The 12,826-nt window shown below is 50.3% G+C and overlaps 1 protein-coding gene across 4 annotated transcripts in view; it reads right to left on the bottom strand.

Moving 5' to 3' along the window:
- LOC135917173 (uncharacterized) overlaps positions 1-12,139 on the bottom strand; it is a 283,550-nt gene extending 271,411 nt beyond the window's left edge. For all 4 annotated transcript variants that reach the window (XM_065450680.1, XM_065450681.1, XM_065450678.1 and 1 more), the window contains exon 1: positions 11,914-12,139. In XM_065450680.1, the coding sequence (XP_065306752.1) occupies positions 11,914-11,937 (24 nt within the window). In that variant the 5' untranslated portion in view covers positions 11,938-12,139. The remainder of the gene's footprint in view (positions 1-11,913) is intronic.
- Between the last annotated feature and the right edge of the window lie 687 nt (positions 12,140-12,826).

The raw sequence follows: 12,826 nt of genomic DNA, 5'->3' as shown, positions 1-12,826 counted from the left end.
GCTGGGCCCTCGATGCTTGCAAGGTAGGCGGGAAGGCTTCGAAAGACCAACACAAGGTAGGCCTGCGTCAAGAAAGGGACAGTCATGACAGGTGCCTGCGCGGTAGCGTGCCCAGACTGGCAGCGGAATGGAGGCCGGTTAAATAGACCAGCGGCGTAGACCACGCACAAGGTGGCTCCGGGTTGCCAGATGAGAGCATCAGTAATTGTGGGAATCAGCAGCCACGTATCAGCTCCTGTCCTTGTTCCGTTGAAAAGTTCGCCAGATACTGTGAGGCGGCGGTAGGCTGGGCCCTCAATGCTTGCAAGGTAGGCGGGAAGGCTTCGAAAGACCAACACAAGGTAGGCCTGCGTCAAGACAGGGACAGTCATGACAGGTGCCTGCGCGGTAGCGTGCCCCGACTGGCAGCGGAAGGGAGGCGGGTTAAATAGACCAGCGGCGTTGACCACGCACAAGGTGGCTCCAGGTTGCCAGATGAGAGCTTCACTAATGCTGGGAATCAGCGGCCGCGTATCAGCTCCTGTCCTTGTTCTGTTGAAAAGTTGGCCAGAAACTGTGAGGCGGCGGTGTGCTGTACCCTCGTTGCTTGCAAGGTAGGCGGGAAGGCTTCGAAAGAGCAACACAAGGTAGGCCTGCGTCAAGAAAGGAACAGTCATGACAAGTGCCTGCGCGGTAGCGTTCCCCGACTGGCAGCGGAAGGGAGGCGGGTTAAATAGACCAGCGGCGTAGACCACGCACAAGGTGGCTCCAGGTTGCCAGATGAGAGCATCAGTAATGGCGGGAATCAGCGGCCATGTATCGGCTCCTGTCCTTGTTCCGTTGAAAAGTTGGCCAGAAACTGTGAGTCGGCGGTGTGCTGTACCCTCGATGCTTGCAAGGTAGGCGGGAAGGCTTCGAAAGAGCAACACAAGGTAGGCCTGCGTCAAGAAAGGAACAGTCATGACAGGTGCCTGCGCGGTAGCGTTCCCCGACTGGCAGCGGAAGGGAGGCGTGCTAAATGTACCAGCGGCGTTGACAACGCACAGGGTGGCTCCAGGTTGCCAGAGGAGAGCATCAGTAATGGTGGGAATCAGCAGCCACGTATCAGCTGCTGTCCTTGTTCCGTTGAAAAGTTGGCCAGAAACTGTGAGGCGGCGGTGTGCGGTGCCCTCGATGCTTGCATGGTAGGCGGGAAGACTTCGAAAGACCAACACAAGGTAGGCCTGCGTCAAGAAAGGGGAAGTCATAAGAGGTGCCTGCGCGGTAGCGTGCCCCCGCTGGCAGCGGAAGGGAGGCGTGTTAAGGCATGTCAAGGTGGCTCCAGGTTGCCAGATGAGAGCATCCGTAATGGTGGGAATCAGCGGCCACGTAGCAGCTCCTGTCCTTGTTCCCTTGAAAAGTTGGCCAGAAACTGTGAGGCGGCGGTATGCTGTGCCTTCGATGCTTGCAAGGTATAGGCGGGAAGGCTTCGAAAGACCAACACAAGGTAGGCCTGCGTCAAGAAAGGGGCAGTCATGACAGGTGCCTGCACGGTAGCGTGCCCCAGTAGCGTGGACCATGCTTCCACTTGGGGTCTCTCATGCTCTCCGCAAAAAATCGGAATTATTCGTCTACAGCCCAAAGGTGCCAGCGTACCTGGGAATTTCACATTAAAGTAGAGGGGAAACTAGTTCCAAAAGTAAACCAAATCAAATTATTTGGACTTTTCATACAGGAAAATGGACATAATGATGGGACAATAAAAAAACTAGAGGGATTTGCCACGTAAGCCCTTAGCATATTTAGAAGTTTCGCGCTGAAAGGACGAGGCCTGAAGGAAAGAAACTTGCTTAAACTAATCCATCCATACGTAATAAGCCGCGTGTTCTTAAACATCAGGTCAGAGGAGAGGAGGAAACTCGACTCGCTCATTCGACGGTGCATAAAGAGGACCTTAGGCTTACTAATTAGCACCTCCACAGAGAAACTCCTCTCTATGGGAGTGCACAATTCCTCGGATGAAATAGCGGAGGCTGTCAGAATTTCGCAGCTCGAAAGATTAGGCCAAACGACCACGGGCAGAGCTATCCTCGAAATGGTAGGCCTGCAAACAGATACGGGACTACGAGGCAAGACAAACACCCCGCTGGACTACCGAGAAAATCTAATCATTCCCCCCCTCGCTCGTAACATGCATCCCATATTCAATACGAAAAGGAGGGAAACGAGAGCAGAACGCTAATCAAACGCTTCGATTCGATGGACAGCAAGTCGGTGGCGTACGTGGACGCGCCAAGTGGCAAGTCGGATGCGGCGGACGCCTCGGTGGTCGACGCCCGAGGTGCCCCCGTAACGGCCGCCACCATGAGAAGCCGCAACTCGGAAACCCATTTCCTTAACCTCCGCATGGGGAAATTGATGGAGCGCGAAGTCCAGACCAGACTGACGCGGTAGTCGGGCTGTGGAACCGCCCGACTACCGGAACATGGACGAGCGTCTGCAAGATTATACAGAAATTGTCGAAAATTATCGGCTACGCAGGAGACTGGTGCCACGACCGGATAAAAGTCTCGACAATATAGAGGCAATCGCATGGCGGCGCCTGCAAGCTGGCGCCTGGGGAGCGCTAGCTCCCCTGGGGCTAAAGCAAACAAATTGTAGAGAGGCCTGGGAAGCTCTGCTGTGGAGCGAGGACCCTTACTTCACAGCAACACGCCATCCGACTGGCGGAAGATGCGTGAAGAGTCAAGACCTCTTTGCTTGCTTCTAATTTTTTAGTGATGTCATGTGCCGCCGACCAAAACAACTCCCGGCGCCGGAAATCATGCTCGATTTTGTCTAGAATGCTCTTAATTCACGCTCGAAAAGACATTTTAGTTCGAACATTGCGAAATCGGGCAGGATTTCGTGGCAACGCCCATGCATCGGGAGTCACATATGGTAACGCAAGGAGCCCCACCGAGCACAAAATTTGAAGGGTGTTTTGATCGCGAGCGGGCTTGTCTCGGCATCTCGCGGAGGCCGCGGAATCTACGGAGCGCTTGGATTTCAATTCCGAAACTTTGTGGGTATAAAGTTCTCATAAGATTTTGATGCGAAAGGTGCAGTGACATTTCCAAAGTGTGTTTTAGATTTTCAATTCCGGAACTTTGTGGGTTTAATGCTGTTGTAAACATTCGACGCCAAAGGTGCATCAACTTTTTTTCTAAAGTCGTACATCGGGCCATACAACGAGACAAGCCAAATCAACATATTATCAAACAAGTTGACAAAGCACGCAGCGAGGTCCGATGAGACAAAGCGTTGTGGTGGTTCATTTGTGCCGTCAGGTCACAGAAAAGAATATGAACATTTTTTTTTTCGCCTGCGCCAAAGCATCCATGTCAAGACACTAAAGCCACCATTGTAACTAAGTTCTGATTTTTTTTTCTACCTAGACTTTTATTCGCGAGGATATATTGAGCCTCTTTCTCATTTTTTTTCCTTTTGTTTTTGTTCTCGCAACTCGCGGGCTGCCGATCCACCCAGAGCGCATGCGTTTTTCTCGTGCTGCATCGACAACCGCGCGGCGCACTTGGATGCGCGTTTGTTTTTCTCTGGCCGACTACATTTTCATCTGGCAGAGTTTTGAACGCTTTCTGGCTAGCAGACGAGAAAGAGAAACCATGCATAGTCGCTCGCCGCCAGCACCGCGGGGACTCGATTGATTGCAACGCGTTCGCTTGAGCGCAACCTCTCCGGAAAAATTTGTCTCGCCGGTGTAGGATACCGAGCAGTATGCGTATGGTTTTCTGTGGACCAAGCGTCACACATTTTCTACGATATTTCCTCGGTAGCCACACTAGGTGCCAAAAGTAGACATTCCATTGTAGCCAACATGCTTTCCTTGGCGTTATTCTATTTCGCCGCCCCCCGGCCCACAAGGGAAAAAAAAAAGAATACATTGTTGCGGCGCAGCGAATTGTCGCATGGTGAAAGTTCAATTTTGTTACTTCTTTTGCGGAAAGTAATGGGCCACGGGACGCTTCAGTTGCCGGATATTATAATATTATTGGAACAGGAGCTATATGAAGACTCCAGGCGCATTCCTGCCGTTGCCCTCATGTCCCGTATAGACGACCGCACGCCAAGTTTCATCCTAGACGCCAGCGCTCGTTTCTCCCCTGGCGGCACGATTTCATCTCCAACGGTGGTTTCCGTCCCCGCTTCCCTTCGCGGTCGCGCCCGCGTTCAGTTCGCGCAGCGCGCGAAACGTCTCATGTTTGCGACGGCGCCTCTTCGGATGACCGGAAATTATTATTGTGTTGTTAACTGTCACGACAGCAATGTAAACATGAAAAGGTTGATGCCACCAGTGAAATTCTGCCGATTCACAAGAAAATGGTACGAAAGAAGCAGACGACAGACATGATTATGCGCCGAGCGAAGTAAACATCTGGCAAACGAAGCGAGCTCGTTTATTGATCACTCCTGAGTGTATGACGGTTTCTATACGTAACCCACGTGAAATTAATAATTTCTCGGTACATAATCCTTTTATTCATATAAAAACTTTAAGTTGAACGAGCGCTTGTCCTGTCTTCTTTCTCGTGTTTCGTTTGTGTGTGCGCTGTCTAAGAATGGAAACCACGTCTGTTGTATGCGCTAGCAGTGGCCGAAGTTCACGCGTGCCGAGAAATTGAATATGTGCATGATGCATTGAACATGACCGGAGTTCATTCCCGCTTCACCACCGCACCGATCGATCGGGTTACTGGACGATACACACCCGCGTCTTGGTCGCGCCGGCATCGCTGAAGCAGGAATGATTAATAATACTTTCAACTTCCGTCTCTTGAGTACTGTTAAAAAATGAGCAAGCTGTCTACATTGCTGCCTCTATTCCATATTGTAGGGGACGTACTAGTTAAAGTTGTGTGCGCATGTCGAACTTGTGCTATGCAGCGATATATCTTGTTTATTTCCGCACAGTGTCGATAGAAGTCCGTTGTCGCCATCAGAGACAACACGGATTTGTAGCAAACATAATGTGAGAAACTGCAAAAATGACTTTAGCTCGTAGGTGCCGTATGTATGTGCCGCATCGTAGTGCTGACGATTTTTCCGGCGGCACATACGATGTCGTTTCCAATTACCTGCTCAGCGTCCCTTACATGGTTAAGCAGACGCTGCCGTTTCGCCGCATTGCAGCCATAAAAATAATCGTCAAGCGTACCGATCTTCTTAAAGGCAAATATAGCGTGTGCAGTTTGTTTCACACTAAGGGGAAAACTCGGAACGTATTGCGTCGCGATGCGGCAAGCAATGTAGTCGTGCGGCGGCAGCAGCTCGAGCAGGCGCACACGCTTGAGGGGCAGTGTCGTGATCTGCGTCGTCTGCTACGGCGGCGCGCGCTGGCCGCATTTTCGGGAAGCGTGGTACTGTCAGGGGCAATGCACCGATTTCATCGGTACTGCGGGAACTGAGCTGATATTCTTTACTAAACGTTGTGCGTCGCCACACTCTGATCCTTCATTGGCGATAATGGAGTTCCACAAACTTCTTTTGACAACATGGTTCATTTGTTCTTTCGAAAGGCCGGAGTACTGAGCGTGTGCACGTATATTTCTTCACTGTGTGTGCTACCGTAATGAGCAGCGACAAAACGCACCAAGATGTGCGCGCAACGTGCTCAGTCTTTGTTTGACTCGAAAGGAAAACAAAGCACTCAACAATGGGAGTCGAACACGGTGAAACACCTGACACCTGCCCTGCACCTGACAGTAGAACGTTTCTCGACAATGCGGCCAGCGTGCGTCGCCGTAGCAGACGACGCCGTTCCAGATCCCGCCCCTCGAGCTGCTGCCGCCGCTTGACTCAAGCGCTCGCCGCATCGCGATGCAATGCGCTTCGAGTTTTCCCCTAAATGTGAGAGAGACTGTACACCGCCCTTCGAAAGAAATGTCCACGCGCACACACCGCGCGCGGCACGAAACGTGCCCAAACACGCGCAGTGCAGGAGGCAATCAAGGCGGCGCGAACGAGAGATGGGAGAGGGGTACCACCGGCTAATAGAATTTTGCTCCGCATGCGGCGCTCTCAACGCCGGCGCAGCAGCGCCGCTCTCGGTGCCGTTCTTGTCTATAAATAAACGCCAAGGGCGATAACATCGTGACCGCGCGCCGCATGCTCTATGTGCGAGTGAAAGCGTGGGGGGAGGGGGAGGGGGGGAGCCGATGATGGTGGCTCAGTCTTGTGTGCGCAAGGGAGAAAAGCGGGGAGGAAGCGCGCCGCCTTCCGTCGCACGCAATACATTTTGGGGGTGGAGGGAGGTGTGGTGCTGTGATCTGTGAATCTGTGGTTGCGCAACCTGTTTATTTGCCTTGTCGGACGCATTATATATAGTGACTTTTTCTTGACAGCGTAGATTTATTGGTGACTTATGCATATATTTAAATATCTTGTTGCGAGGTTTTGTGCATATGCGCAGTGAACTTTGTTTCCAGTGACAATTTTTTTCCCTGTATCAAGCTGTATCTTCACATTTCTAATGTACGAAGGTGAGTCAAATGAAAGTGAGACAACCCGCCCCGCGCAATAATGGTTCGGATCATTATTTTCGAGGCATACGCGTAGAACATACGCTTCTCATTTACAAGTGACATGCAGAGGTGAGGTTAAATGTTCTTTAATGCTCTCATACACTGGGTTGAACATGGTTACGTGACATAATGGGCACTCCAAACGTTGAACAGCTTGGTGTCGTGATGTTTTTGACAAATGAAGATGTTTCCCAAAAAGAAATTATTCGCCGTATGGCTGCCGTATGCGTTGAACATTGCGTTTCATTGGCCACTGTGGAGCGTTGTAGCAAACTGTTCAAAGAAGGACATGAAAGTTACAAAGACGATCCATGGCCGGGCCAAAGCCACCATGCAATCATCCCCAACAAAATTAAAAAGGCCGTGGTTGCTCAGTGGCTATGGTGTTGGGCTGCTGAGCACGAGGTCGCGGGATCGAATGCCGGTCACGGCGGCTGCATTTCGATGGAGGCGAAATGCGAGAACACTCGTGTACTTAGATTTAAGTGCTCGTCAAAGAACCCCAGATGAGGGAGACGACTTTTTGTCTACCCGCCGTGGTTGCTCATTGGCTATGGTGTTGGGCTGCTGCGCACGAGGTCGCGGGATCGAATCCCGGCCACGGCGGCCGCATTTCGATGGGGGCGAAATGCGAAAACACCCGTGTACTTAGATTTAGGTGCACGTTAAAGAACCCCAGGTGGTCGAAATTTCCGGAGTCCTCCACTACGGCGTGCCTCATAATCAGAAAGTGGTTTTGGCACGTAAAACCCCATAATTTAACTTTTTGTCTGCAATTGTGACCGGGGATGACTCATGGTGCCGCTACTACTAGCATGAAACACTACGGCAAAGCTTACAGTGGAAGCATTTGAATTCACCACTCCCAAGGAAAGCAAAGGCCGTCATTTCTGCCGGAAAATTGTTGACTTCTTTTTAGATCGTTAGGGGCCATTATTGATCGAATGTTCTAAGCCTGGAGAGACTAAATCGTTTCAGATATTGTGAAAGGTCAGATCGGCTGCGTGTCGCAATCAAGAACAAACGACGTGGGAAATTCAGCATTGGGAACATCTTGCTTCACGACATTGCCCGTTCCCACGTCGCTGATGTCGTTAATAGAACTTTTTCATCCGCGTTGTGGCAGCACTGCATTCATGACCCCAGAGAACTTCCGGTCAGTCATTTACGAGAGTCAAGTTAGCCAAGAAAAAAAGAAGTATTTTGCCCCATACTACACTGCAGGCACATATTCTTGATGTTTTCAGATAAAAGAACGTACGCAATGTGTCGAATTCAGGTGCGGGCTTTTTTTGTTGTTGCACTTTACTATACAATTCATTGTCAAATACTCCAACTCCCCAACAAAGCTGATGCCAGCTGGAGGGTCCTGTAAGTTTATAGGCTAGTGTAACTTCTGTTGCTCCTGACGGCTTAACCGGAAGTCTTCTGGGAACTGTTCAAGTTCAAGTGGAAAACGCCGCAACATCCCTCATGCAGCCCAGACCTGTTGCCTTGCGTCTTGCACATTTGGTAAGATTCGATAAAACTGCTCAAGGAAACCAGATTCGTGTCGGAAGATGACGTGTAGTCATCTACAGGTGTTTGAGGCAGCAACCCAAGGAGTTTTATGAGACGGGACTTATATATATATATATATTGATCCCTCGGCTAATTCTATAAGGAGGAGGCCGAGCTGCAAAGTGAGCCGCCCACGGACGAAATTTCTGGTTACGCCACTGCTGGCACCGTGGCCCTTTCCCCCCACGTAACGCCTGGCGCGAGCGGCAACGGGTCTTCCCTTTCGTCCGCTCTGCTCCGTGGAGGCACAGCTGGTGAAGTGGCCTCGCAGCCTGTGGGAACGCCGTCCAGGCGTGCTCGTGGCATGGCGTCACAGGCAATGCGAGTTGTAGTGCCGTTTCGCTGCTAGAGGCGACAGACGCCGGCTTTTTTGTTAATGGGCCATTTGACGATTTCGCATCACGAACGATGCATAATACATGCCTAGTAACTTTCATACAGTGCCTAAATACCTAAAAGGCGTGCATAGTTATCCATATCTCGCAGGAAAAAGTTTTTCCAACTGTGCGATGTTGCAACTGCGGTGAACCAGACAAAGCTGCAGCTCCGTCGAAGCCGACAGGGACATGGGGTGCCCTTGCTAAATTGTCCAAGTGCTATCTGTCTGTAGTATGAAATGTGATCGCATTAAATAAGACACTCTTACCAGCCCTGAGAGGGGACAAGACGGCTGCAGCGCTTTCCGAGCCAGGCGTCGCAGGCGATGGACAACCGCAAACGCGCTGTGGCCCGGTGTCGGCTGCGCCACTCCCTTCGTGGCCGTTCCCAGAATCTCCTCACCGCGATAATAAAAACAACGCGGCCACGTATACAGCCGCTGACAATTTTTGTCCACAGCTGCTCCCTGAAAAGCCGTGTCTGCCAAGGCGCCTATAGTTATAACATGCCAAGGCTGAGCGCCCGCTGGCGCACATACCCAAGGCTGGACCAGGTAGTGTGTGCGTGACAACTTTATCGAATATCCTGCAACTTCATGGCCTGGGTCTACGCCGAGGGCGCATCCTCTCGGGGGCGCAGTCTCTCAGGATCTTCCAGGGCTTGCTGGAGGGCCCAAAATTGATTCTGGAGACCTCAGCTAGTCAGTTCGCCTCTCCACCACGCCTCTAGTTCATCCGCGGGGACGGCAATTCGCCTCTGAATTATTTCGTAATCCTGTAGCATAAGATTCAAGGTGGCTCCTTGATCATCACATAATTTACATTTAACATCAGGGTATAATTCTTGAAATATGCGGTTAAACTGTACTGGGTTCGTGTAAGTTCTGGTTTGAAGACGCCTCCAGTCAACCACCTGAGATCTCTCCAATTTTGCTCTTGGAAATGGATATATACACATCGACTTTCTATAGAATTGGGTAATGTCACTGCATGAGAAAACTCTATCCCTATATATCCTTCCGGTTCAAGACCTCTTCGGCCAGAGTCGCCCCTAATCGGGCGCGGTTAATGATTCCCCGTGCAACACGATGGGCACCCTTTAAGATTGGAGGTGGATTCACACTCTGTATGGGCTGTGAACCGGATGATTTCCTTGTAAAATTCCTCAGATGGCATGAGTTTGGCTTTACTGCTTAGAATTCTTGCAGCTTCAACCATCCTGAGATCCGTCCTTTGGCGGAATTTCGCATAGCTATGGCAACCTCCTCCGCAGCCTCAGATACCCGGGCTTTTATTTAGCACGTGTCTACGTTTTCTTGCTTTGTATTAATTGCTAATGCTGTACACGCTTGGTGATTTGAATATTTCGCGGCGTCCACGAATAGCGCTTCCTCGTCATTGCCGTTTGAGTAGAGCTTTAGCTCTGCTCGTTCCCCTGCCCTGATTGAATTTCGGGTGCATTTTCTAGGTGAATTTGGGATTTGAATCCTGCACCTGATCTCTCTGGTAAACGCAACCTTGGGTGCTTGCTGGTTATGGTAATTTATACGTATTTTATAGAGTATACGGAGCACGTTGTAAGTAACACGTTTTTGCTGGTTGCACTGCACGGCTTGCCTGGGAGGGGCGCTAGAGCAGACGATGTGTAGCAACGGCGCGTGGTGCCCGATAGGTGGTACGACACAACTTCCAAGGCTCTGAACCGTCGCTGTGCGGAAAGATCGAAATTATTGAGCTGCATGCGAAAGTAGGATCACGGGCCGAGAGAAAAAGGCGCCCGCGTTGGCAGTGTGTCATTGCATTCGGATTTCCCGCGAAGCACCGCTTACTGCACAACAGGAAAAGAAGCTTTTCTGTTTTGAAGTTAAGTTGCCTCGTCGAAAGATACAGGGTGTTTATATGAACCCGGCAGAAGCGGGTTGAGAGGTCTTGTGAAGCTGTAATTGGCCTGACCAGTTCATGTAAACTCTAGCCGGTCGGGCTTAACAAGTATCGAGTTGGGCTAGGTCAGACCGACTGACCCAGCCTGATCCAGCGCGGACACTTGCGCGCAACCACTGTGACTTGGCACTTTGTGCGCCGGCATCGGGGAGTGTAGAACATGGCAAAGACAAGTACTGTGCAGTGCAACCTAATCGTAATCAGAGCTGTTGCAAACGTCTGCAAAAAGCAGAAGGTCAGTTCGAACTCCTTGATGTCGTCCCGACGGTACGCGCCGCCGTTGTCCAGACTCGTCAGAAGCGAGTTAATTTAAGCGCGGTTACGCGGGGCTTGGTCTGCCTGATTTTTGACTCGACGCTCTTGTGTCGGGCTCATGTAAACGTAGCCATAGTCTTTGCTGCCAGAGGACGGAGGGGCGCATGCCGTTAGCACTTTATCTGGCGGTCGATCGCACCTCACCAGTGACCTCACCTGAAGGATCTTTCACCTTGGTCTGACTTAAGTTTCGCGCGTGTAAAAGCTAGTGGACTGTTCAAAGCCAATTAAAATTAGCGAGACCCGACAGCTGCGACACCGATAAGCATTGTGGCTAAAGTTCTTCCAAAGTAGGCGAGCACGGCCATGTGTGAGCAGGCGATAGTGGGCTTCCAGAAGTGGCAATTCTTATCGAAATTCAAAACGTAGATTTTCGCTTACTTCAGCTTGTCTAGTATATTGCATAGTTATTTATTTATTCAAAATACCTTACAGGCCCGAATAATTAACGTTGGGTAAGGGAAGCTTCAAAAAGTTTTACATAGTATAGCGTACAGAACATAAAGCGCTTTGTTAATAATAATACAAAGAAAAATCAAGTTTACACGAACTTTAAAATCCTCAGATCAAAAAAGACAGAAAAAAGGCATACAAGAAACAACCCAGGCAAGAAGTTATTTAAGGTAAGAAATGAATGTTTATGTCGTCACGGAATCTTTCTTTGTCAGCTTCAGCTACCATGATATATCGGGAAGGTCGTTTCACAAGCGCATGACGCGTGGAAGCGCAGATGAGTTAAAAGCGTCAGTTTTACCACAGATGCGCGTGGAAGAAAGATTATATATACCCAGTAACAGTATGAAGAGGCGTGGAGGTACAAAAACATTTCTTGATTGATGTCAACTATCGGCCAGCAGTAACATTTTATGGTAATCTTGCATATGACGACATATGCAACACGCTGGCAGCTTCGAAACGGTCGAGAAGAAGGCCTCTCTTCGAAAAGAGAGTTTATGAGCGTGACTTTCAACGCCTCCTTTCAGCGCTTACCTATGACGCCATGTAACAAACCATGCTCCTCTGCTCCACTGCCGGAACGCTACTTGGCTCTCTTGCGCGTCTGATCCTGTGGAGCTCATAACTCGAGCAACTGCGGTTAGTTAAATGGGATCAGGCAGTTCTCACCAGAGGAGTCTTCGCCGAAGCAGCTGTCGTAAAGATTGAAACGCTGTGGCGCTTACCAGCCCGCGCGTTGCAGCTGTCATTGGTGGTGTGTCGCCGGGCCGTCCGAGAGCGAGGGCACAGCAGCGGTGCGAAAGCCGCCGCGTTCAACCAGCCGCTCCCCTGCCACGTTACGATACTTGTCGCGTGCACTATAGCTCTTTGAGAACGCCAAATTTGAAACCATGAATAGGCCTATGCCTTCAAAAAGAGACAGTAGGTGTTCTAATTGAGTGAATATACCGATCGTTGTGCCACCTATCCCCGCAATGTTGAACGAAAACAATAATAACTTCCTACAGTCACGTTTAAAAAATATATCGTGCGTCGCTGCTTACAAGAGGTGCGCTTCTCGGCGAGCTACCAAGATTTCTTAGACGACATGGCAGGTTTTTGGAGCACAGTTTGACGCCTGCTGTCATTTCAAGCTCGTGTTTTCTTTTTTTTCGCGCATCTTTCACGAGATCCAAGTCTCGCGCTTACCTCGCATGCAAGCACGTTCGACAAGGAATTCGATTCTGTTCCATTTGTTAGTCGCTGCGTAAAGGACGTGAATACAAGAAAATTGCCACCACCAACGAGTTCGGTTTGTCTTGCGTCGTGTGGGATCCCTATCCGAGCTTTCCAACATGGCAATGGTGGAAGCTTGCCACACAGTGGTTTTAGAGCGCAGCTCTTGGGCGCCCGTTCCTGCGCTGAGCGTCGGCGTGCCTCGGCGTCGTACCCGAGCGAACGAGGGCGGACGCGGGGCGCAGCCGCAGGTGAAAGTAGTTTAGCCCGAAGGTGAAGCACCCATCGCTATAGCGAATTAGTTGATAGGTATGCGAAGTAAGGATAGTAGTTTTATCGGCCCTATGTACTTGTAAACATTCGCTTACTAAATTAACAATGATAATTGTTGCTTAACAATTATTTAAACAGAGACAGCGTTGT

The sequence above is a fragment of the Dermacentor albipictus genome, chromosome 5, assembly GCF_038994185.2.
Source record: "Dermacentor albipictus isolate Rhodes 1998 colony chromosome 5, USDA_Dalb.pri_finalv2, whole genome shotgun sequence".
Lineage (NCBI taxonomy): Eukaryota > Metazoa > Arthropoda > Arachnida > Ixodida > Ixodidae > Dermacentor > Dermacentor albipictus.
The sequence above is the reverse complement of the archived record's forward strand: the minus strand, read 5'-3'. Positions and strand labels throughout refer to the sequence as shown.